The sequence below is a fragment of the Spinacia oleracea genome, chromosome 3 (assembly GCF_020520425.1).
Source record: "Spinacia oleracea cultivar Varoflay chromosome 3, BTI_SOV_V1, whole genome shotgun sequence".
In the NCBI taxonomy this organism is placed as follows: Eukaryota; Viridiplantae; Streptophyta; class Magnoliopsida; order Caryophyllales; family Amaranthaceae; genus Spinacia; species Spinacia oleracea.
In genome coordinates, this window is record NC_079489.1 from 70528145 (window position 1) to 70553856 (window position 25712).

Below are 25712 nucleotides of genomic sequence, written 5' to 3' on the forward strand. Positions count from 1 at the left end.
GCACCAAGTGGCTTCATTGGTTCCTTAAACATACATATGATGACGGTATGGAACTAGGTGCATATCTGGATCGGTGGTACCGTCATAGGCTTCAATGGTAGGAGTTTTCACCTTGGGTTCTTTCGGGGCGTTCATGATATCCTCGGAGAAAGGAGTACTCATGTGCCTTAGCGTCAGATTATTAAACCCTTTCTAAATGTGGTAAGTTGGTTCGCGACGCCTGGAGAGCAGGCGGGGACGCAGGCTTACCCTGTTGGGTGTCATCTGGGTCTGTCCTCGAGCAGAGGGGTAAAATGGCGGATCTTCCATCACAGTGGTGGACCTAGTGTCTGATAGTTCAGATTCAACTTCATAGTATTCTTGACGCCTCGAGGCGGGCCGTAAGATGGCCGGGGGGTTTCCCCTAGATGGTGGTCGCATGACTTGGTCCCTTCGAGGCAGAGAAGTTGGAAGGCCGCGGTCAATCTCCGAGCGTTCAGGCACTGGGCTGATTCCACGGCTAGCCTGTGGACGGGAGCTTTCTCCAGCTCTCCATACATTGGATCTAAGCGGCATTCTGTTTGTCCGATTGACGCCTAGACTGAGGGGCCTCTCTGGAGCCGTCCTCTCAGTGCTGTAGATTAGCATGTTCTTCCGAATTTCATCCTACAATGTGGTGCTCATCTGCTGTCGAAAGGTTTGATTCATTTGCTGTTGGAATCCTGCTAAGATCTCGCGCAGCGACCCCACTGAGACTGGCAAGTCCAAATTCTCATCCAGCACGACATCTCGGACGCTGGGGCTTAGGTGGCCACCCGCCGGAGATGCTTCCATAATTGGTTCTTCCTCTACGACCACCTCAGCTTCCTGCACCCGACGTGGTGTGCTTCCTGCATTTGCGATTCGATTAGCTTCTTCTATATAATGTTGACTCCTTTCGCGAGGCCGTCTCTCTTCTTCCTCACCAGTATACTCTCTGTCAGAGTGCGGTTCGGCCATAATACTATACCTCCCCACAGATGGCGCCAAATGTTGTGGGATCTTTTATGGTGATGACGTGTCACGCGTTCCTCGGAGGTATCAAGTATGAGCTGGCACGAACTTCTGGCAACCTGCAAAACAAGAATATTCCCGTAGGAATATTCTCTCCGATGCTTAAGTAAGTATACGCTAGAGAGAGAAGTTATTTGTAGAGAGAAGGCAAAGCAAAGATAGTTTTAAGTTGGTGGGAATGAATTGAATGCCCTTTTACCTAGGGATCTGCACTATTTATAGTGCTAGGGTTTCTTGGGAATTGGTCCCTCGTAGCTGCATGATTGGATGTTTTGCAAGATCGGGACACGTGTCCTGCTATATTGGGGACTTGTTTCAGACCTGGTGGGCCTCTTAAGTGTTTGGGCTTCTTAGAGAATAGCGGGACAGGCTCTTCCTAAGCAAATGGGTCTCATGACCTACTGATGGGTCTTGGTCCTGCGTGTGTATGCGAGTTTATGAGACAATTCGTGGTATGCCTGCTGATGGGCCTTTGGGCCTTTTTTCTGGGCTTTTATGGTACAGCCAGGTGGAGCTCTTTAGGCCACATCATTTCCCCCTCAAGGAGGGTGCCCCTCGCCCATGTGGGGTAGGCTGCTTGACCAGATGGAGTGCCACGTGTGGTTGCTTTCCAGAGCTTAATTTTCCCTTTAAAACCTTCAGAAATCTCTCATTTTCCTTTTGTTATTTCAAAGTGATTTTGTAGAGAGAGAAAGTGAATTCTTTGTCAAAGTTTTGTTTGCGCTTGCATTGGGTGTTCTTGGATTCTTCGTTCAGTGTTCTTGGATTCTTCGTTCAGTGTTCTGATGGGCCTTTTTTCGTTCAGTGTTCTTGGATTCTTCGTTCAGTGTTCTTGGATTCTTCGTTCAGTGTTCTTGGATTCTTCGTTCAGTGTTTATGAGACAACTCGTGGTATGCCTGCTGATGGGCCTTTGGGCCTTTTTTCTGGGCTTTTATGGTACAACCAGGTGGCGCTCTTTAGGCCACATTAGCTGCCATAGCCAAACAATTCAAGCTCCATATCTCACCAATAATACCCACAAGAACACCAATTCAAGCCCAGAAATTTGTAAACCCAAAACATATTACTATTTTTCGGCCATTTTCTCTCTCCTCCTTTGACCACCGCGGCCACCACTCGCCGTTGTTGCTGCTGCCACCATCTTACCCAAGCGCCGGCCATAGTCCACCACCCATAACCCAGACCGGCGACACCTTATCCCGTCGTCGGAGTCCACCATAGCTTGCTAGACCGTGCTTTCCCATGTTCTTTGTTGATGTTGCTTCGTTGCTTTCCTGCTATTGCTTCCAATTTTATCATCTGTCAAAAACAATTCTTAAGAAGAAGGGGTTAGTACTTGTTAGTGAAGTGGGCCATGAGTTGGTGGGCTTTGTGCATAAAGTTGGGTAAGTGGTCTTATTCTAAGACTCTAAGTTGACATTTTTTTAAGGATTACTATTAAGCAAATGATAAATTTTATGATTGATAATATTAAGGTGGCTAACGTAAATTATTACTAATTAGTGATGGAGCTCATGAACATTGATACTGGAGCCCGATTAAGATGATTAAGGATAATCAATCGAGGTAACTATTATGTTCAGGAATTATATTTATGCCCGTATTTAAAAGTACGCTATTATGTAATTTTATGTCCAACGTTGATGTTTATGCCCGTATGTGTATTATGTGAGATCGACTATATGATTATTATGTGATTTATGTGCTCAATGATATGATGTATATTTATGATTATGACCATGATTATTTTAAAGTATTCCCTTATTAATGTTATTGTTCGGGAATAATAATGATATTTATAAAGTTATTTTAAAGAAAGACGATGTTGCTTTTGTCGGCATGGAAAAGTGAACTGAACTAGTAAATGGGCGAGTTACAGGTAGAGGCCATGTTAAAGTTAAAGTTTGGGAAACAGTTCCCCCCCTGAAAAGATGTAAGAAAAGTCCCGCCAAAGCCTGTACTTGTCAATGAGCTGTAAGGGAAATGATTTCTTGCCGACACAGTGTTGAAGATAACGAGATTAAGTTAGTTATTTCCGAACAATAATTGCTAATGATTGATATGTGCCAAATGATTTTCAAAATAAAACCGTTTTGACGGGCTGGAGTAATATTACTGAGTTTTCCACTCATTTTTGGAATTTTTCTTTGTTTTTTCCTGTTTTCTATTTTTTTTATGATGATGCACAAGTTCGATTAAGGAGCTCAAGTTGCTCAAATGAGAGTTATTACTGGAGTTGGTTATTTATTATGGAGATGTCGAGATGAGAAATTATTTATTATGGAAATCTTGTTACTGAGGTTGTTATAAGAATATTGATTTATATTTATTTTTGGGAAAGTTGTATTATTTATGGAATGTTATTAAGGATTATTTTATTTGTGGGCCCATAACCCACAGGTCCCAGGATTAATTATGTCTAACTCCGCTGCTAGTGGTCAGTTAATTGCGGTTTATTACTGATAATTAAGGTACCGAAAAGTCGGGGCGTTACATGTCCAGATATGAATCGATCTATACGAATCATGTCCAAGATCAAAACCGATCTATACATATCATGTCCATATCAAAACCGATATGTACAGATCATCTCCAGACCAGAATTGATATGTGCAGATCATGTTGAGATCAAAGCCATTATGTCCATATCAGAACTATCATGTCTAGATCAGAATCTTTATGTCCAAATCAGATCTGGTATATGCAGATTTGTCCAGATCATGTATAGATCATAACTGATATGTATAGATCATGTCTATATCATAACCGATCTGTATAGATCATGTATAGATCATAATCGATCTATACATATCATTTTCAGATCATAAACGATCTATGCAGATCATGCCTAGATCATAACCGATCTGTACAGATCATGACCGGTATGTCCGTATCAAAACCGATATATACAGATCATGTCCAAATCATAACCGGTATGATCAGGTCATGTCCATATCAAAATTGATATGTACAGATCATGTCCAGATTAGAATCGGTATGTGTAGATCATGCACAACTCATAGCCGATTTGTCTAGATCGTGTCCAAATAAGAACCGATCTATCCAGATCATGTCCAAGTCTATGTATATGAAATAGTTAAATAATGACTAAAGTCAAATAAATTACCCAAAACTGATGCGCTGACCAAACTGCGCTACACCTCGCTTCACTAACGTGTAATTTATAATAACAGTATTATAAATTTGAATAAAATTTATTTTATTCGTAAACATTTAATATTAATAATAATAGTTTTTATTTAAATCTCAATTATGAAAAATAAATTCAGATTAGATCATAAAATTTAAATTTAAATCAGATAAAAAAAAAAGTTCAAATCAGTTCAGATTAGAGCATCTCCAATGGTTACATATAAGGACTAGCTTGCAATTTTCATAAAGTTTCTAGCTACTAGCCAACCATTGGAGTACATATGAACAATTAGCCAAGTTAAGCAAATTAGCTCTACAAAGCTAATTAGCTTGGAAAAAAAAAGAACGGACAAATTTGTTTATTTGATAAACATGTGAATTGAATAATAAAAATAAATTTTAAAAAATTGTTAAAAGATTTCAAGCAACTTGCTTACCATTGGAGCAATATACACATGAAAAAATAGTAGCTTGAAAATCTGATGTGGCATATAAAAGCAACTTACCAAATTGTTTACCATTAGAGATGCTCTTACTCTCTTAGGAGTAACAAGGTGAAGTAAACGATGCTTTAGAACCTCTTCACCTCAAAAAAAAAAAAAAAAAAAAAAAAAAAAAAAAATGCAAAATCAATAGTATTTTTAAAAATAATGAAAAAGTAAAATCAATTGAAATGAAAGCCTAGAATTTACATAATTCAAAAAAAAAAAAAGAAAAAAAAAAGCCTAGGGTTTACAAATTACATCAGGACCAAACCGGTAGGATCTGTACTTCTTCCCCTGCACTCCCGGTTTAAAGGCGGCCACCACTTTCTCCACCACCGCCATTACCGACGTCACCGCTACACCAACCACGCGCTGCGAAAATCTACTGCAACCACCCTCAATCAAACCGCAATTTTCCTCTCTTCTAAGAAAGAAGTACAAACATGGTGAAATCATCGCAGAAGAGGCAGAAGTTCGGGTCATTTTTCGGCCCGGAACATACCGCCGGCGTCGGAGAAACTACCCGTATTGGTATTACCAAACAACTTCAACAATTTCGGGCTTCTCACGATCAAGGTCCTCCTTTTATCTTTCCTTATGATTTCGCAATTTTTCATGCTTATTTTTATTTTGTTGAACTCCATTATGGTAATTGCTTGCTTATTTGCTTAATTTAGCTGATTATAGTATACTTTGAAACTAGTGGTTGAAAAGGGGTTGTAATGTTTTAGTGTTTTCCAACCTTTTTTTCTGCTTAGCTTGCATATTCGCATTGAAATTATGTAAATTAGGAGAAGAGGAAAATAAGAAGTGTGCTCACTTATATTACCCCCTTTTTGATATGAAAAAGGCATCTTTTTCGTCATCATGCTCTGCATTTGGCAGTTAACTTGTCTTAAAATGTACTTGGAAAACATAAAATGTAATGTAGTACTCTGTTATGCAAATTAACAAGACTCATATCTCACCTCATTATGTATTTCATTTCAAAGTGCAAACTACTTATAAGTAACTTCCTGCAAGATAGAATTTGATTCTCGTAAATATGTAATTATGTGGTTATCATATATCATATCTTTAATATCTACTACTATAACTTTCCTTTGAGCATCTTCATTCCAAATTGTATTCCAACTTTACTCGTCTATCTTAACACGTACTTCACATTTTGCTTCACCGATCTTCCTAATATGATGCTTCCTATAACCCCGTTGGTTTTATAGTGATCCCCTTTAACCTTAGAGATAGGCTAAGATCACACATCTTGATCAATATTCCCATTCCTCTGGAAAATCTGCTCAAGGTACTTCAAAGTTTAAACATTCACTTATGTGCAATTCCATCATTTAATGTCACTCGTGCCAAGAGTAATCTTTGGTTATTTTCATGTACTATATAGGTTTGTTCTAATTAGGAAATGTAACCCCCCTCTCCAACAAAATAAGATGAAAAACGCCTAATTTAGGTACTTGGCAATAGAACCCAAGATTTGACGTTGGCACTTGAAGGTGAAAAAAGAAGTTAATTGAGCATGGGGTGTGACTGTGTGCATGTGCTGCCTTGTTCTTTTCACCTAAAAAATATGTTTAGACAAGAGTCAATAAACTCAGATAAAGGCCAATGAAGGTGATGGCAGATGAAAGGAGAAAGCAAGAAAGATTCAATTGGGTGATGGAGGTTGTGGTGGAAAAAATGGTGTTAGGAGGATTGTGGTAGTGGCTGGGACAATAGTGGCTTGGGTTTTGCTGGGGTGTGGTTGGTGCCCTTGGTGGTGGTAGATAGTTGGGTAGTGAAAGTAGAAGAGCCATGTTGGTTGGCTGGACATGCACATTCAGACAATCAACATGCATCTGGGTGCTCCTTCGTGCCGAAAAAATGTGTAACTTTCTTTGGCGAATAAATTTTCACTCTGGTAGCTTGACTCAACCCGTGATTATTAGTCATTGTATTTTCTCTAATTCAATTACTGTTACTGCCAAAGGAAATAGTAGTTGAGTTTATCTTCCCATTCCTAATCTCCATACACGTGCTTTTCCTTGTGATATCTTGAGGCATTTTGATAAGTCTATGATAGTTTATTTTTTTGTTATGCAGTTTATACTTTTGAAGCTAATATGACAAACCGTGAACGTGCTGTGGTTCATCAGGAGTCCAAAAAAATGGGTATGATTTCAAAAAGTACTGGGTGAGTTCTTTCTTCTTTTTTTAAATTCAGAACTCGTGTTATTTGCTAGAAAAAAATGTTCTTTATGTGGGGATTGCCTGAATGTGCATGTTATTTCATTATCTTTGGCCACACCATTTTGTGTGCTTATGTTTCTTGCCGCCTTTCTAACTTCCTTTGAACGGGTATGCTTCTTCACAGAAAAGGGGTTCAGCGATGTGTTGCAGTGTACAAAAGCAAGCAAAAGTCCGATTGCTTAGAGAAAAAGGAAAATAGTGTGATAAAATTCTCAGAAGAATCTAAAAGGGTCCTGACCGACTTATTTATTCATTATCCACCTGGTGAGGATGAAGCTCGAAAACAAAATTTTAATAAGCCCAGTGGTAATATTCCTAAGTCACGGGAAAGAGATAATATATTCTGTATGCCTGTAATGAGCAAGGCTGAAATAAAAAAGAAGGTGGAATTGTTCACGAGCAAAATACAGAAAACACGGAACTTGAAAGAGGTTCTTACATCTTGATACTGGAATTTGTGTTTTTCTTCTTCTCATTGAATATTTAGGATCTTTATAGGTCATGAATATTTTATGTTTTTCTGTTGCTTAAAAGTTGGTTTTTTGTTTTGTTTGATGAGTCCAGATATTTGAGAAGAGGTCTAAGCTTCCTATTGCAAATTTCCAAGATATTATCACGTCAACAGTCGCAAATCATCAGGTTTGTTTCTGTTCTTATGCTTATTGCCCTGATTCCAAAAATCAAAAGCATCCCCTTTTTCGTTGTATTACGAGTCTATACATGTGAAAGGGTATTGTCGTAATATAATTCTTTGATAATCTGCTTGTATTGTTGATCAAATGAGTTCTATTCTAAACTCCTCTTGTTTGCTTACTACAAATAGATATTATAATCAATTATCAGTTGTCGATATTTGAGGCTTATTCACTTGTCATTCTGTCTATCAATCTATGCACAACTACAAAAGACTCTTACCTTGCAGTCCTTCCTTAGTTCCATTTGTGAGGGCAGCTGGTATTCAAATAAATTCTCTTTTGAACCTAAATATTCAGAATCCCTGTATCCTTTGTTTCTTGTGTGTTTGCTACCTTCTCCCTGCTTTATTTTTGGTGGATATCCAATCTCCTTTCTACCCTATCGGCGGATCCAAATTTTTTGGTTATTGTTCAGAGTCATTAAACACATAAAATGAAATCAAATACTTCCTCCATTCATGAAATGTTATTCTTGTTTCCTTATTGAGTTGTTTATTTTTTATGTTGATCTTACTTTGGTAGCTTTTCTTTCTTTTTTGCCAATATTTTCCCCATACCCTCATATCAAAACTATAATTCCAATTCCGTCCCAATTTAATTCCCTTGTGGTCTTAATCTTTTCTCTCTCCTACCCACATGAGTGAGCACATGGTTAAAGTTCATATGAGATTCTTTGATAAGTGGCTTTAGATTAGATCCAACATTTACATACCTCTTATATACTTTTCCTTTAGGGTATAATGGAGTACTTGTGTGTCCACCTCTAATGGTAAAAGGAAGTCATCAATGTTTGAATTAATACGAATCTAGTAGAAAAAAGTGTACTTGTAATCTGGCAACATGGCTAAGAATGTAAAAATGGGTTAGAGAAATGAAAGAACATACTACCTCCGTTTTCTTTTATTAGTCCCATTTGGAATCTTTGAACATTCTAATAAAAATGGAATCTAGTGCTTTGCCGATTAATATACTATATAATTCAAAACATATTCATGTGAGATCTTGTTTTATTCGCTGCGATGCAAGTTACACAATATCAACTTTTTTTTTTAATTTTTTATTTTTATCATACGTATTTGGAGATATTTGCGTTTAATGTTTCATTTAAAATTGTGCCAGATTCCAAATGAAAAAAAAGAATGATATGTAGATGTAAATATCTTTTTAGCTAGTAATGTAAAAAAGAAGATTCGACTGTTTGAGTATTTCTAAAATTGGTAGTAACTCATTTTTCTACATCTGTATTCCCATTATTATAAGTTAGAGTCCCACACAAATAAGATTTTACACGCGAGTGCGTGATGCTTTTGAAAGAAGTTCCACTTGAAAACAAAGTAGCACATAGTTAAAAAATACTATCTGCTTTTCTAAATAATTACGGAGTACACCATTTTGACTTTTAGAACTATAGCCCCGAGGTTTCACGAAAATTACCAAATACCCATTAAGTTTCAAAAATACACTAAACACCGCTATTTTCTCATAAATTCATCCAAATTCCTTTCCTTCTAACCGAAGTCTAACACCATCAACTTAGTCCCTAATTAACTTCATTGAGCACTAAACATTAACCTCAAGCTAACTAATACGATTATAACCTAATTAACAAAAAAAATCTCTTTTTTCCTTTGTTTTTTTCACTCCCTCCTCCCTTCTCTCTCGTCTAGCCACCACCACGAGGAATGACATAGATCAAACTCGGATCGGACCCTAATGAATCCAAGTATGATCCGAATAACAAACGGACCCCAAATCCGGATTCGAGTCGGACTCTGACTCAGTATTTAAAAAAGCACGCTCAAGTGCTGAAGCGCGAAGCTCTAGGAAAAAATGCTTAATTAGGTATGAGCAGAGTTTGTGATTAAGCGCGCTTCAGCTCGTGAAACGCAAAAAGTGCGCTTTTTGGCGCTTCATTGAAATTCTTTATTTATTTATTACTTTACGTTGAAAGCTTTTTATATGTTATTGTGTTTTGGAGCACACCCTATTCATCCCTAACAATAGAAAGTGGGCCAAGAGTCCAAAAGAAAAGGAAAGAGAAGAAAACAAGAAGACAACAATGACAACAACCCAACATAGCTTCTTGATAAAACCTATGTTATATGCTTTATTTTTGTTAAAACAAAGAGTAATATATTTTTGGAAGAAAATCTGATGATTTTACATTTTTGTAGTTATTTTAGTAAGATATATATGCATTATAGTAACAAGAACCCTTAGTTTTAAAAAGCGTGAAGCGGACTAAAGCGCAATAGGGCCCTGGAGCTTAAGCGCAAAGAGAAAGCGCACGCTTTTAGTAGGCGAAGCGCACTCGGAAAGAAATAATAAAATTTCAAAAGTTCAGAAAATATGGAGAAAATATGGAAAAAAAAAGATGGAAAAAAAAGAGAAATCAAAACGATGAAAGAAAAATTCAGAATCTGACGGGAGAAATCCGGCGAGAAGGCTAGAGAAATTCGGCTACGTTGCACTAGGGTTTTCAAAAACTTCCCAAATATTCGCTTTTCAAAAAAATAGAAATCACGTGATACTTTATAAAAGAAGATTAGAGTCACGTGGCTTTATTTTTTATTAAAAAGAAGGGTCTAATGTGCCTAGACTACAAGAAGCGCAAAAGCGCTAGGAAGCGCAGAAACACCGAAGCGCTAAGAAGCGCGCGCTTCTTGTATGTCGCTAGGCTTCGGCCGGTAGAAGCGTTTTGCTGTGAGCTTCTGAGCTTCCGAGCTTTAAGCGCAAAAAAGCGCGCTTTTTAAAACTAAGCAAGAACCTTTAATTCTTTCACTCCGATGAAGTGCTCCTTGCGCTTGCGCTTTGCGCTTAGGCTCTAGGACTCATATCGCTTTAGTCGCTTTGTGCTTTTTTATACACTGTTCCGACTCCGAATAGCCTCCTATTGTGATTTGTGTCCGTGTCCGCCAAAACCGGACCAAGTCCGTTTGGATTCGGACCTCTGAGTCCGCCCACTCCACAACTCTAATTTTTTTTTTTTCCAAATTTTATTGTTACGTCACGATTTTTGGTTCAAATTAGAAAAAAATAGCAAAAAGCACAAAAATTTCATTGAATTAAGAATTGATGAACTACTTGCATCAGCTGCATGCGTTAGGATCAAATAATTAAAATCCTCCTAACTAAAAAATTACAGAAAAATCAAACACACTATTTATTAAAAAATACACTAGATTTCAAATATAAAAAAATACGCGAAATTACACTCCGTCCACATTACTTGTATTTTCATATTGAGAAGAAAAAATTTATGTCATAAGATTTCTCATGTCAGATCTAGAGTAGCCTGAGATGGGGGATGCGATATAAATGGTAGAAACAAATAGTTCAATCCCACAAAAGTGTCATTCCGTGGTTCGTAGATAGTGAGTGTATGGGATAAGAACCTTCAGTCAATTTACAGATTATGTCCATATCCTCCTTCAAGAGTCAATTTCCAAGAGATTTCGTGCAATTCAGGCTCTTGCTTCTATGCATCCAAAATACTGGTAGTGGTATGTACAATCCATCTGTAGGGTAACTTTTGGATTTTCATATTGAGAAGAAAAGATGTTGAAGATTGATTGAAGTAGGAAGAAAGATTATAGATGGATTTGGGTTTGAGCGGAAAAGGGGAATATCAAAGAGTTAGCTTCGGGGTGAGAAAGCCAAAGAGAAATACGGGACTACAAGCGGCTGGAGAAATGAATATAAAAAAGGTGTTTCCTATTTATATCATACAATTACAAGAGGAGCACTAAACAATTAAAACATTTGGACTCGGGTCAGAGGCACGAGTCCGAGTCCGATATGAGTCCTATTCAGACTGTTTCTTATCGGACTTAGTTTCGAATTTTCCTATGTCGGAATTCTGATCAGACTTTTCCCTGAGCATCGGGTCGGGCTTGGATCAGATTTTGATTTGATTCCATCCCTAACTACCACGAGCACCACCTCGCCGCCCTCGTAAGTCTTTCTCTCTTCTCCTTTGCGACATCTCCATAGAACCCAAACCCATTCAACACGAATTGCTACTCTAAGTTCAAATTAATCATGCAAAATGAGTATATATATGTTCAACATCAATTACACATGCTCAATTACATGAAATAATTCGTGAATTAAAATCCCTCAGATTTGAAATCAAGGGTTTGTTCTTTGCAAAAACGACTGAAATTGAGCAATTTTGAACAAAATCGACCTTAATTTGAACAACATTTATGTTATTGGTAAGAAATTGCTCTCGCAGAAAATTTCATTTGATGAATTTGTTGCTCAAAGAGGAAATCAAAGCTTCTGGGTTCATGATGTGCGAGGGCAGTGTTGGTGTGTTGATGAAGATGATGGCTACGGTGGAGGAGAAGTTTGATTGTTGGCTGCTGGTATTTGAAGTGGGAGGCAACGAGGGATGGTGTCGTTGTTGTGCTTGGGTGTAATAGAAAAGTCAAGGGATGCGGTAGAGGTCGGTGGTTGGCCGGAAGTAGGTGCAGGTACTTACTTGGTGGTGGTGCGGTGTGGTGGTAGGTAAAGTCATTTGTTCAGGGTTCCTTTTAATTTTGCAAGTTAATGGATATCATTTTCATGGAAATGCTGAGGTAAATTTGCCTTTTGGAACTTGGAATACCTGTAAATAGTTAGTTCAGCCAATATAATGTCTCAGCTGCTGTTGGCGGTGGCCAGAGGAGAGTGAAAGCAGGGGAGAGGTGAGAGAAGGGAAGGAGGAAAAAAATAAAATTAGATATAAGGTAATTTGTTAATTAGGTATAATGAGTTATTTAGGGTTAATGGTTAGTCAAATAGGTGTTAATTTGGGTTGATTAGGGTTAATGACTAACGACGTTAACTTTTTTAGGGTTAATGGTTAGTCAAATAGGTGTTAATTTGGGTTGATTAGGGTTAATGACTAACGACGTTAACTTTCGTTAGCCCTTGAGGTATTTTCGATGTATTTGTGAGAAGTTAGGGGTATTTGGTGTATATTTGAAACTTAATGGGTATTTGGGGAATTTCGTGAAATCTCGGGGTATTTCTTGAAGAAGCAGTAAAAAGACGATATTATTGTATAAACTGTTATTGTGTCTGTCTCAATGTATATTTTAAATATATCAACTTTTTATAATTTTGCTAATACATTAGTTTGAGTTTTTATGGTCAAAATTATGCTTTAGGCAAACATGAAAGTCAAAATGCTGCAATTATTTTGAAATGTTAAAATCACGATTTTTTCCTGCGAAATAACCTAGTCGAGCTCTTGGTACTTGAGTTTTAGTATCGTAGGGAGTAAATAATTTCAAGTCTTTTTTTATCATATTCTAGATTAGTTCATAACCCTACTCATCTAGCAGAAGCGAGAATGTAGGCTTTGTAGTTTGTACCGCAAACATTTGTGAGATTACAATCTAAAAATCGTGTTCCAATGAGATTAAGGTATGTCGTGAGAAAAGTATTCTAGATTTTTTAGTTTACGCCAAGTTAAGAGAATTCTTTCTAGAGAAAGGACTTGAGATTATTTACTCTCAACTCAACTTTCAACATAACTAGATTAGATCCCGTGCACGGATATCTAAAATTATTATTTGTTCATTTTTTGTATAAAATGTTTAACCGATACATTTCTCCTCATAAAGCAAATGCATAATAAATAAATCATTTACATAGTCATTTAATATGCAATTTTCGTCTTAATACGTATTACATATTTTATATACTTAATATGCTAATTTGACCAAAATATTAAGTAAACAAATTTTCCATTTGATTTACCTATTTGACTAAAATATTACCAAATCATTTTAAGCAAATTACTATTACGTGGTATCTATTCTATATTCCAATTCTCTTTTCCATATTCTATATTCCAATATTTGTTTCCATACATAAACAATTTATAAAAAAAAGGACAGAAAATAAAAAAGAAATAAAGTAGTTATATTTGTAGAATTTTTTTTGGGTAGAAAAATTTGCATCAGGAGGTGATACGTGTCACTTCTATTGTCTGTTTTAGTATAATGTAATAGATTCTTTTTGGAGAAAGGACTTGAAATTCTCGCTTCCAAGAAATTTTATAAAACCTTCAAAACAAAAGATCTACTTTGTTATGCACATCATGGAGTGTAGATTCGAGTGTTGCACTACCCTCTTTCTCACTAAAAATATGCCCTCTATTCTCATCACATCTAACTTAAAATAAAATTTGTTAACTGAACACAACATACCTCCTAAAACTATGTGCCATGATAAGTTAGCACACTATATTGGAACAGAGGGAGTATTTACCCATTGTCTGATTTTCATAAATTTGAATAAGGAACCAATACATTTTATAATAAGTTATTCGTCGTGATTCTTAAACGAAAATGTAATGACTTCCCAAAATAAAGTGAAGAAAGTGTAGCCTAAGTCTGGTTTTCTTAGGCTATCAACAAGATTCATGTATATTTCAAGAGCACATCAAATGCATTAATTGGTACTACAACTCTTGAGTTTCAAAGCCCTGAAATGGACAAGTGTTTGACAATGATCGGATACCATTGTCATAGCTATAATCATGCTGAGTCTCAACCTGTTTTAGTAGTTGTTCCTAGCTGATCTGGTTTGGTGTTATGCTCTAAATATTACATGTAAGCTATAACTCTTGTCCTTCTACTTTGCTGAACAAATAAATGTTTTCTGGAACAATTTTCTTTAATAGAAGCTTCTAATTAGTTTAATCCTTTTGTTTTCATATCATTTAACTGAGAATGGTCTTCTTGAATGTGAAAATCAAATTGTCTCGAAAGGGTGTGGGGGCGAGTATCAAAGTTTTCTTGTTTTGAGTGTTTCTCCATTTCATTTGATAAGACGAAACTGTAGTTAGTTAGCGTTTGTGGTTTATATCGTTTTATCATTCAAGTCCTCTTATATCTGCTTCTATAATCTGAAATGCTCATCTTTTTTATGGCGGTCTTTTTTAATAGCAAATATAGAGTGTTTTCTGAAGTTTGTTTTTCCAGTCGGTAGGTGACTAGGTGGTCTTGTAGTTGATCGTTGTTATTCGTTAGCAGTACGCTTGCTACCAGGTGGTTGGTTACTAGCTTTGCTTGTCGGAATTTCTTTCTCCCCAGCATGACTGGCTTTGCTTCACAAAATTTATTTATTTATATATTTACCTTTTCATTTTCCAGCAATGCCAGTTCTTAGTTTTACATTTAGAATTTTTCCTTAAATGATTGGAAGACTTACTAATGTTATTTTCTTAGAGCAGGTCGTGCTCATATCTGGAGAGACGGGCTGTGGGAAGACTACACAGGTAGCTTATTTTCTTATTCTCACTGTTAATAAGTTTAGCTATTTCTTAACATCACCAGGTTAATTTCTTCACAAATTGACACTTTGCAATTTTGCATCCACCCGAAAGTCTGTTAGAATCTGTTATTGTTGATCTACAATAAACTTCATATTTTGCAGTGGAATATGTGCTTTCCCTTTTTCCATATTCACATAGTGTAACTTGTCCTTAAGCTTGTTTCCTTTGCTGTATTACTCTTCCTTTCTTAGTTAATTTAATGCTCAAATATGCTGACTGATATGTGATAAGTTTGGACTTTGGAGTTAGGGTCAGATTATGTACCTGTTAAACCCACCCTATTTTTGTTTGAGAAGCTAATAAATGAAATGGGATTCGGTAGATGCTTTAGATACGGAAATTGATTTTGGTACACCTTCATTTGAGCAGAATACAAAAAGCTATGTTGTCACGGAGGCTGTGCCAAAAATCATTTTCCTTTAGATACATGTACATGGAAGAAAATAAGGCTGAAATTTGCAGAGTACATTAAACTATGGAAGCATATACAAAAGAAGCACATAATACAACCGTTTACTTAATTTCAGGGCATTTAAAGGTAGACTGAGAACATATAAGGAAATGAGAAATTTCAAAAACGTAAGGAGTACTCTCCCTTTTTTCGTGATAGACAAAGTCCCAAGAAGGGAAGGGATGAAGTCTCCTTTTAAATAAGATTGCTGACAATGTTGGCAATGTTTTTTGGATGGAAAAGAGGTTCAAAAAGGCATTGCCTGACTGTTGATATTTATGAGTCATCTGGAGAAGTGCTTAAGCCAGGTTCTCAATATTGGCTCTCATAGGGAGTGAAGAATTTGAATAGGGACTTGGAAAAGAAGGAATGTCATGGGCATAGAAGTTGCTTCCATGGCAAACAAAGTTATTTTAAGGCTTTCGGATCTCTTATTTTCCTGTGTTGGACTTGTGCTTCATATAATGCTTTCAATATTTACTGAGCGTATTATGATGTTATGTTAAGAGTCAAAACATGAACTCCTCTTTCTCCAGCTTGATTATCCTGGTGATTCTGTTTTTTGATTTTGTACTTCAGGTTCCACAATATCTTTTAGATTGCATGTGGGCTAGGGGTGAGCCTTGTAAAATAATCTGTACACAACCACGACGTATTTCAGCTACATCAGGTCAGAATTTTCTTTCTGTGTATTTATTGGTTTATTTTGCCTGTACTTTTTGGCAAACATAATCTTTTTACATTTTGACTGATGACTTTTGTGCTTGTTATCATGCAAATATTATTAGTCGCTGAAAGAATTTCTACTGAAAGAGGAGAATGTATTGGAGAAAGTGTTGGATACAAGGTAAACCATAGAGCCATGCTACAAAGTTCATATTTTCTTTGTCTCTCTCAATCTATCTATGTATTTATAGATATTGTGTTTATTCGCTTGCTGGAGTGCGTGGTTGCTTGTGAGCGGCGGGAAAAGGATGACCTGTTGTTTGCATAGTGTACCTTATAATGAGAAAGAATTACTTTATATAGCAAATATGAGTTACTTTTTCTTAACTGCAACATCTTGAATTAGTTTTACCACCATGAACTATATAACTTTGCTCTAAGGCGGTCCTAAGCAAGTTTATTTGCCACGTGAGATTCCCCATGCACTTACGACTTTGAACTTTGGACCAGCTAGAACTTAATTAGTCTTGCCATCTTAGCCATATGTTTTCATGCTTTCTTCTCCACAAATATTACTCCATACATTTATATCGTGGAAGGAAAATAATACATATTCAAAAAAAGCTTTCAAGATTACTTTCAAAGAAAACAATTAAATAATATTAGAATTAACTAAATAATATGGTATCAGAATTAATAACCTGAGGATTCACATTGGTGGCTTGTCTGCACACTAGCTCACCAATCTAAACAAGTGCTGAATTCAAATAATAATGTATAAAAAGTTTGGAAAGTTGAATCTGGAGCCTGTGTTGCCCCGACTCGACAAATTTTTGCCAAGTACCAGTGTTGGTACGACTCCTGTCAGATATGAGGAACCCTAGATCTAAAAATTAGAGTTTCATTTGACGGGAAAAAGTGTTATATATCGGGTCTTTTGGACTCCTTGGTGAGGCGAATCCCATGGTAGGATTCTCGTCCCTGCTGCTAGTCAGAAAGTTCTCGGAGAGAGTAAGGAAATAGGCTGGAAACAATGTCGCAGAGCAAGTTGAATGTGTCAGTCAGTTGAGGGTAAGGAAAGAGATACCGTGTTAGATGAAAGATCAAGAATAGTGAAAAATGTTAGAAAATTTTCTTTAAATAATCCAACCTTTTGATTATTATCTAATAATCCAATCTTTGTAAACCATTAGCTTTTATTGAACCTAATTGATCGTGAACCGACTAAAAAGGTCAAACTTTTTTTTCCTGCCCCTTCATTCTCCTCCCTCTCACCTCTCCTGCAGTCCACCAGAAAAACCACTCCTGCTTCCCTGAAACACCAACCCTGCCATCAAAAGTCAAAACCCCACCCCCCACCCTCGTAATTGCTAATTTTATCAAAAAAAATAATCATCAAACCTCGTTTATCCAAGAAAGTACTCACTTTATTAAGAGTACAAACATGACAACTAAGAATTTCAAACCTTGATAAATATGAGCCTTTTACATTTCCAGACAATGAAACATCCGTATTTGTTTTTAGATTTTGGAGTTCTTTTGAATGAGCTTCCATCAAATAATTCTTTCAGCTCGATTCTTTTTGTGTAGTAAATTGAATTCTAAATAATTGCAAAATTCAAGGGTAGAAATAATGAAGCATTTGTATTTAGGATTTCAAAATTGTGGAGAAAAGAAATCCTCTTCTCCGAAACCTTTTTTCGTCTTCTCATTCAATAAGTAATATGAGCAAGGACCAGGGAGCATTTTTTAACCTTTAATGGTGGATTTCATTTCGTGAATTGATTATTTATATTAGTGTTGTTTGATTGGTTTTAGTGAATTGGGGAAAATGTAATTAGAGAGAGTTAAAAAAGTGAGCAATGCATTTGGAGTACAACTGATGTGTTGAATGGGGGCGTTGATTGGTTTTTTTTTCAAAATAATTATAACGAATGGTTACATGATACGTGTATAGGTTACGTGTTGTATCAGGTTTGTGGCTGGTTGGGTGGAATAAGTTAATGGGGGTATAAAGGTTGAATTATTATATAATAATCAAAAGGTTGGATTATTAACAAGGAAATCGTTAAAATGTTGGATTATTTAAAACAATTTTTCCATAAAAGTAAGTGGGCAAGGTACTTAAAAGAATATTAAACTAAGGTTGGTTTGTCTTTTATGAGTCTATGACCTTTGTTACGTGATTTTATCAAAATAACTTTTTAAAAGCAACTATCTTTCCAACTTTTTTTTATCAACTTATATTCCTCTTTTTTTATCCCCTTCTCGTACGCTTGTACTATGACTCTGTTTTGCTTTTTCGATTAAAAAAATAAAAGAAATTAGACTAGAAAATACTAAATTTATTTTTTTATACAATTATTGTTGTGTTTCCGACACGTGTCCAAATCTCGGGGAAGTCCCAGCTTTTCAAGTTATCATATCGGACACTCGGATCTGTACCTATGCCCGACACTTCTTCTAGAATCCATGAGGACAATAATTTACAAATTAATAGATTGCATGCTTTTTTGCTTCCCACCAAAATCTTCTTCATATGAATGATCAACTCCTTCAGCACCACCTCGATCATCTAAACTTTTATCCTCACTATCAATTTTCTCTTTTTTAGTTACATTACCTAGAACTTCGCCTTCTTTTTTCCTTTTTTAGGTCAATTTAATTGCCTAAAACTATGTGCGGTCAAATTGTGTCAAGGGGATGTGGACAGGGACGGGGGAGTATGCAACTTCCAAATAAGGAAATAGTCTATTTTGACTTTGAGACTATTTCATCCATCTTGACCACCACTTATTTATATATAATGAAAAACATTGTTAAACCGCTTCTAGTTAGATTCGTCCCTGTATATATATATTTATAAATTATGTATTTTTATGATATTCATAGTCACATAAATAAAAGCTATTATTCCCGTTGGCATTTGGAAAACATGCCAAGTTAAAGTGGATTAACCGGAAGGAAGTATAAAATGTTCTCTATATTGGTGTGCAAGGAAGGTATATTTTTATTTTTTATTTGCTCGCGTGTTCATTTTATAACTTATATGCTCATTTATGTCCATTCTAATTTGACTGCTTATTGCATTTCCATCTATTTGTTTATGGAACTTCATCCCCTATGTTTCTTCGACAACTCCAGTACATTGTTTTGGAGCTTATATCTGTGTCCACCTGAGTACTTGACCCAAAACGGTGGCTGAACTACATAAAACCACCGCAGAAAAATATCAATCCTGGGTTCGAAAACGAACCCTAAATTTTTTATATTTAAAGACTAGGTATTTTGTTAGAGGCAATTTCGAACGTAGTGATTTATGTAATCTTTTCGATTAAGTCTTCTCTGATGGTCTTCTCCCGTGTGGGACAATCTTTGATATATAGTGGTCTTCTCTCGTGTGGGACAATCTTTGATATATAGTGTAGAATTTTCCTTTTGCGAATATAATGATACGACTTAACCTAATACGGCTGCATGCGACTCGCATGTATAATAATTGTTACAGACATAATTTGGAATCTTGCGGTGTTAAGTTGAGCTTAAATAAGACAAAATATTGGAGCTTAACTTTAGCGGAGAAAGAAGTAGAGAGGTAGGGGGTCACTTTGGATGAGAGGACTGTCAAAGATTCAGATTTCTTCCGCTATGGATGGGAAGTTGTGGTTGGTCACGCCCATATCTCTCCCTTTCTTTTTGCCTTAGGTATGGAATATTTATCTAGATGTTTTGATGACCTTGTTGAAGGGGGCTAACTAACAGCATTTTTGCTTTCGATTACTAAACACTATTTTTTGAATTTGAATTCTTAGTTTTGGAAGAGAATAAGGCTTGTGCCACCCTCTTCCCTTCCTTCATGACCGGATAAATTCTAGTGACTTTTTTATGACTTCAATTTCTGAACTCCGGCCTGGAAAAGTAAGCAAGCAGAGTTTCTTGTTTTTTGAGTCAACAGGAGATTTTGGTTGGAAGTGAAAGAGTGTTAAAGGGGAAATTCTACCGTACGGCAGAATGTTGGGCTGTAAAACAATGTCATTCATAAAATGAATGTGATGGAGATACGCATGTTGTGTTGGATTTCTAGCCATACAAGAAAGGATCAATTGAGAAATAAAGTGATTAGGAGAAGGGTTACGATTGAGAACAAGATGAGGGAGAATCGACTAAGGTGGTTTGACCATGGAAGAAGGAGACCAAGTGATGCGTCGATTAGAACAATTAGAAGGAGACCAACTTGTGAAATTGTGAAGGGTAGGGGAAGACCAAAATAAACTTGGAAGAGGATGATTGGGAATGAAATGAGTTTATTGGGGATTGAAGAAAATATGGCGTTAGATAGTGTGCGGCGGAGAGAGAAGATAATGCTCACGACTCAACGTGATTTATTTTTAACTTTTTTGAACATATTTGTGCTGCTTTAAACCGACTTTGTTTTCTTGTTTCCTACTGCCTCAATGCCTCACCTTCATGTTCTTTCTCAATTTTGCGTGTTTACTCTCTTTAACACAACATTTATACAAATTCTTAATTACACCTGGTGTACAATAAATATGGTAAGGTGGATATAAAGTTACCCTAAAATACTTAAAAGTTAACCCTATATAAGTAAACGTTATTTGTTTTAGTGGTAATGTTTTCTTTTATATAAAAATTACCCCTTAAAAATCACTCATAATGTATAAAGGTAAACATTAAACCCTTTAAAAAGCTATCTGTAAAAAATTACTTCATATTATAAAAATTTAAACAAAACATCTTACAAGTTACCAAAAATTGGGTAAAAGTTATCCAGATGTACAATAATTTATTGTACACCGGGTGCGCAGACCTATTGTACCATTTAACTTTTCTTGTTTCACGTTTCCTGGACAGTTCCTTATGCCGACCCCAAATCATTTTAGGAGTTAAAGGCTTTGTTGTTGTTTTTGTTTTGTCAAAATGGAAGTTGAAAGGATGCATATCAACTTTGATGCTTTTAGCAGTTTGCACCTTCTTGTAATCTGTACAAGTTCAATGAGGATTAAGCATTAGTTTATTGTAACAGGAATATATTCATTGTTTGAAATGAGTACAGAACACCGAGTAAAATGGAAAATTGACTTTGCCAACAAGTTAAGAAGTTCAGATTAGAGTGATGAATATCATTTGGATGATTATGTAGTAAGAATTGCTACTATTTATCATTGACTCATTTGTTGGCATCGGTAGATACGGCTGGATACCAAAGGTGGAAGAAATTCATCCATCATATTTTGCACAAATGGAATCATGCTTAGGGTGCTTGTGGCTAGGGGATCTAATAAATCCCTATCAGGAGCTGTGGACCTCTCTCAGATCTCCTACATCATTGTGGTATTGTTTTCTTTTTTCTTTTTCTTTTTTTCTTTACACTTGGTACTTGGTACTTGATTCTGGCATTCTTTCAGTTTCAAGGAATTTATTCATCTTGACTTCTTGTTTGGGTATTATGGGTTTTCATCTTGAAGATGGTAAATGTCCTCATTGTTAAGCTATGCAGCTTGTGTTCTTTAAGCCCTTTATGTTATAAGCAGTGTTCAAAAATATGCACTTGAGGTTTGCCTAAGGCGCTGAGGTGCTCAAGGATGGGTACCTTGTGGCACTATAGCCTAAGGAGCACAACCCTGTCGACCCCCCTGGTTATTGTTGGTGGTTGACTGATTGTTGCTTTGAATCTGCACCTGACATGCTAAAGGATAGAGCAAGGAATATTACAATTGCATACTTGCCTGAGTTGCGTCAATGTTTAATGTCTGATGTCTGTTAATTAACTATTTTCGTAGTTTTGTTTTAGCTTTTGGTAATTTTCCGATCTTAATTTTGTCTACTGCATCTAGTTTTTCCTTCCTAATTTCATCGTGTATTTACTTGTTGATTATCTTCACACATAGGATGAGATTCATGAAAGGGATCAACACTGTGACTTTATGCTTGCGATTCTCAGGTATTGAATCCGCTTTTCAAATCACCAAGTTTGATATTCTTCTATATTGCGGAGAAGTTATTCTATTTTGATCATGTCTAATATCTGGAGACAATTGACCAGAGTCTGCATCGATTTCCCAGGGTCCCTCACATTGTTTTTCTCTTTGTTTTAAAAATCAAGTTAGGGAGTTTCTTAATCATCTGGTTTACTTGCACTGGTTTTGGTTGAGTGTTTCATGCATCGCTCACTTTGTCATTTAAAGTTTGTTAATCAGTCTGCTTATGTTGGCCCTTGCATGCAGAGACTTGCTTCCAACCTATCCAAATTTGCGCATGGTGAGTAATCTTACGTAATTTGCTGTCTATGTTAATCTATTTATTTTTTATTTTTATTTTTATATAGCCATTATCTGGAACTTTCAGGTGCTGATGAGTGCTACACTTGATGCTGAAAGATTTTCTCAGTATTTTGGTGGCTGTCCAATCATCCGTGTGCCCGGATTTACTCATCCTGTATGAATTTGTTTATTAGTATTCCAGTGTTTCCTCTATGTTTTCTTCCTTACTCTTATGTTGCTGCTGCTGCTGCTTTTTTACCCTCAATAATTCCTTTTTGAATTTTTGACCCCAACTATTTAGGTCAAATCATTTTACTTGGAGGAAGTTCTGTCCATTTTGAAAACTCCAGAGAATGATCATCTTAATTCTAGTTCGTCTAGTCACCTGAATGAAGAGGGCAGCCTGAGTGAGGAGTCTTGTGTAGCGCTAGATGAGGCGATTGCGCTGGCAAGTTCAAATGAAGAATTTGACCCTCTCCTAGAATTAATTTCTTCTGTAGGAACACCCAAAGCTCTGAACTACCAGCATTCTTCAACTGGAGTGACCCCTTTAATGGTATTTGCTGGTAAGGGGAGAGTTGGAGATATGTGTACACTTCTCTCCTTAGGTGCAGACTGCCATCTGCAGGCCCGTGATGGAAGCACTGCATTAGATTGGGCCAAACGTGAAAATCAACCTGAAGCTAAAGAAATCATAATGAAACACATGGTTGATAGCTCTTCGAGCTCAGTGGAAGAACAGCAGTTGCTTGAAAACTACATGTCAAGATTCAATCCGGAATTTATAGATGTTGTCTTAATTGGAAAGTTGCTGACAAAGATATGCTTGGAGTCGGAGAATGGAGCTATTCTTGTATTTCTTTCAAGCTGGGAAGACATAAACAGGACTCGAGAGACTTTATTTGCTAAGCCATTTTTCAAAGATTCTTCAAAGTTTCTAATTTTATCTCTTCACTCTATGGTTCCAGCGACCGAGCAAAAGAAAGTCTTTAAAAGGCCACCTGTAGGTTGCCGCAAAATCATCCTTTCTACTAATATAGCTGAGACTGCCATCACCATTGATGATGTTGTTTACGTCATTGATGGTGGTCGAATGAAGGAGAAAAGTTATGATCCATACAGTAATGTGTCAACCCTACAATCTTCTTGGACTTCAAAAGCAAGTGCAAAGCAGCGGGAGGGACGTGCAGGCCGCTGCCAGCCTGGAGTCTGTTATCATCTGTATTCAAAACTACGAGCGGTCTCACTTCCGGACTTCCAGGTGCCTGAAATAAGGAGAATGCCTATTGAGGAGCTGTGTTTGCAGGTATGTCTCTCTTAGAATAATGTCTGTTTTGTCTAAAAGAGATGGCTTATAGTAATGTAAGATAGAGTGATCCATATCTTGTTCTTTGTAACAGGTCAAGATGCTTGATCCGAATTGTAAAGTTGAGGATTTTTTGAAGAAAACCCTAGATCCTCCGGTATCTGAGACGATAAAAAACGCAATCACTGTTCTCCAAGAAATTGGTGCGTTGTCACTTGATGAGCGATTGACAGAATTGGGGAAGAAACTGGGTACCTTGCCTGTGCATCCATTAACGAGCAAGATGATATTCTTTGCTATATTGTTGAACTGCCTTGATCCGGCATTGACCCTTGCATGTGCAGCTGCTTATAGAGATCCCTTCACTATACCCATGCTACCAAACGACAAGAAAAGAGCAACTGCAGCAAAAGAAGAACTTGCGTCATTATATGGAGGATACAGTGATCAATTGGCGATCGTTGCAGCATTTGACTGCTGGAGGAGTGCAAAGGAGAAGGGTCAAGAATCACGTTTTTGTTCTGAATATTTTGTGTCCCCAAGCATTATGAATATGTTGTCTGGTATGCGTAAACAACTTGTTAATGAGTTAATTAGGACTGGATGTATACCAGAAGATGTGTCAAGCTGTAGTATGAATGCGAGAGAACCGGGTATAATTCGTGCAATTCTTGTGGCTGGCTTGTATCCAATGGTGGGAAGATTGCATGCACCTTTTAAGAGGGGTAGAAAGCTGACTGTGGAGACGGCTAGTGGTGAGGAGGTGCATTTACATCCACACTCAATCAACTCAAAGTTATGTATTAACGAATCTGATGAACCCCTTCTACTTGTATATGATGAGATAACTCGTGGGGACAGTGGTTTGAACACAAGGAACATCACTATCATCGGTCCACTTCCTGTATTATTACTTGCAACAGACATTGTTGTGGCACCTGCAAGGGACGACACTGGTAATGATAGTGGAAGTGATGCTGCTGGTGATGAGGATAATGATGCAGGTGAAATGGAAGGCATTGAGAAACTGAGTAAACCGGAAGAGGTCATGTCATTGCCTGAGAATGCTGTTACATTAATTGTTGATCGCTGGCTTTCCTTTGAATCTACAGCTCTTGAAGTTGCTCAGATTTACTGTTTGAGAGAGCGGTTGTCTGCAGCTATCCTTTTCAAAGTAAGTTTTTAAATTTCAGATTACTTCCTCATTTATGTCGAGTGTGAAATTTTACCAACGCCCTCACTTATATGGTCCAGGTAACAAATCCAAGTTCGGTTCTTCCACCAACTCTCGGAACTTCTGTTTATGCAATTGCCTGTCTTCTTGCTTATGATGGAATGATGGGAGTTTCATTGAATGAATCTGTGGAGACTTTGACTTCGATGGTACATAATACTGAAATTGGTAACTCGTCTGCAGGGAAGAAAAAAGCAAATCATGTTCCAAAAAGCTTCCTCACATCTCTAATCAACCATACTACTCCACAGATTAGCAATTCTTCATCGCGGCCAGCGAGAGCAATGGGAGGCTCGTCAAAACGACGACGTGGCAATAATAAGTCTGGCTAAGGATGATACTGTATAATTTTAGGGGAAATGTTCTGATACTGACACTGCACCTGATGTGGGTTTTGAGAGGCTTATGGCAGAATTGATACATATCTTCTGCCTGTTTTTGGTGTAGTGGTTGGTTAGGTTGCTGCATTTGGTGATCCTCTTTTTGCACTGATGGGAAGCTCATTTTTGGCAGCCAGAAAGAGCTCAACGTGTGTAGTAACTGCGCGGCCCCTTATACTAGGCCATGATATGCCAAACTTTCTGTATATAGCTCGTTATAGTACGGCATTAACACTTGCATTGATCCTGTTAATTTTGTTAGAGCTAGAATATTGGCTTCCCCCAAAACGAATGCGAAGGAGCTAGCAGCAATTTTGAGTTCTTGCAATGGTAAGTTCCCCTCGATAATTTTGATCCCATTTGAATATGTTGTCAGAATTAACTTAGCAGTATCAACTATATTTCAAAGAATGAGTTTCTATAGTTTATCTACAATCTGTTGAATACTGAGAAA

General features: G+C 36.8%; 1 protein-coding gene across 1 annotated transcript; it reads left to right on the forward strand.

The window, feature by feature from the left end:
• Positions 1 to 4858: 4858 nt before the first annotated feature.
• Positions 4859 to 25712, forward strand: LOC110802599 (DExH-box ATP-dependent RNA helicase DExH6). The gene is made up of 14 exons (XM_022008044.2): positions 4859 to 5247; positions 6766 to 6856; positions 7037 to 7343; positions 7477 to 7551; positions 14839 to 14883; positions 15971 to 16061; positions 16180 to 16238; positions 21266 to 21409; positions 21967 to 22019; positions 22303 to 22336; positions 22424 to 22513; positions 22640 to 23644; positions 23739 to 24818; positions 24899 to 25712. The coding sequence occupies exons 1-14, from the start codon at positions 5115 to 5117 to the stop codon at positions 25208 to 25210; spliced, it is 3519 nt and encodes a 1172-aa protein (XP_021863736.1). The 5' UTR covers positions 4859 to 5114; the 3' UTR covers positions 25211 to 25712.

Excerpts from the sequence above, each read along its gene's own strand:
- LOC110802599 (XM_022008044.2), top strand. The coding sequence starts at position 5,115 with ATGGTGAAATCATCGCAGAAGAGGCAGAAGTTCGGGTCATTTTTCGGC. Across the intron at positions 22,020-22,302 it reads TTTATGCTTGCGATTCTCAG|AGACTTGCTTCCAACCTATC; the intron begins GTATTGAATCCG and ends CCTTGCATGCAG. Across the intron at positions 22,514-22,639 it reads TGCCCGGATTTACTCATCCT|GTCAAATCATTTTACTTGGA; the intron begins GTATGAATTTGT and ends CCAACTATTTAG.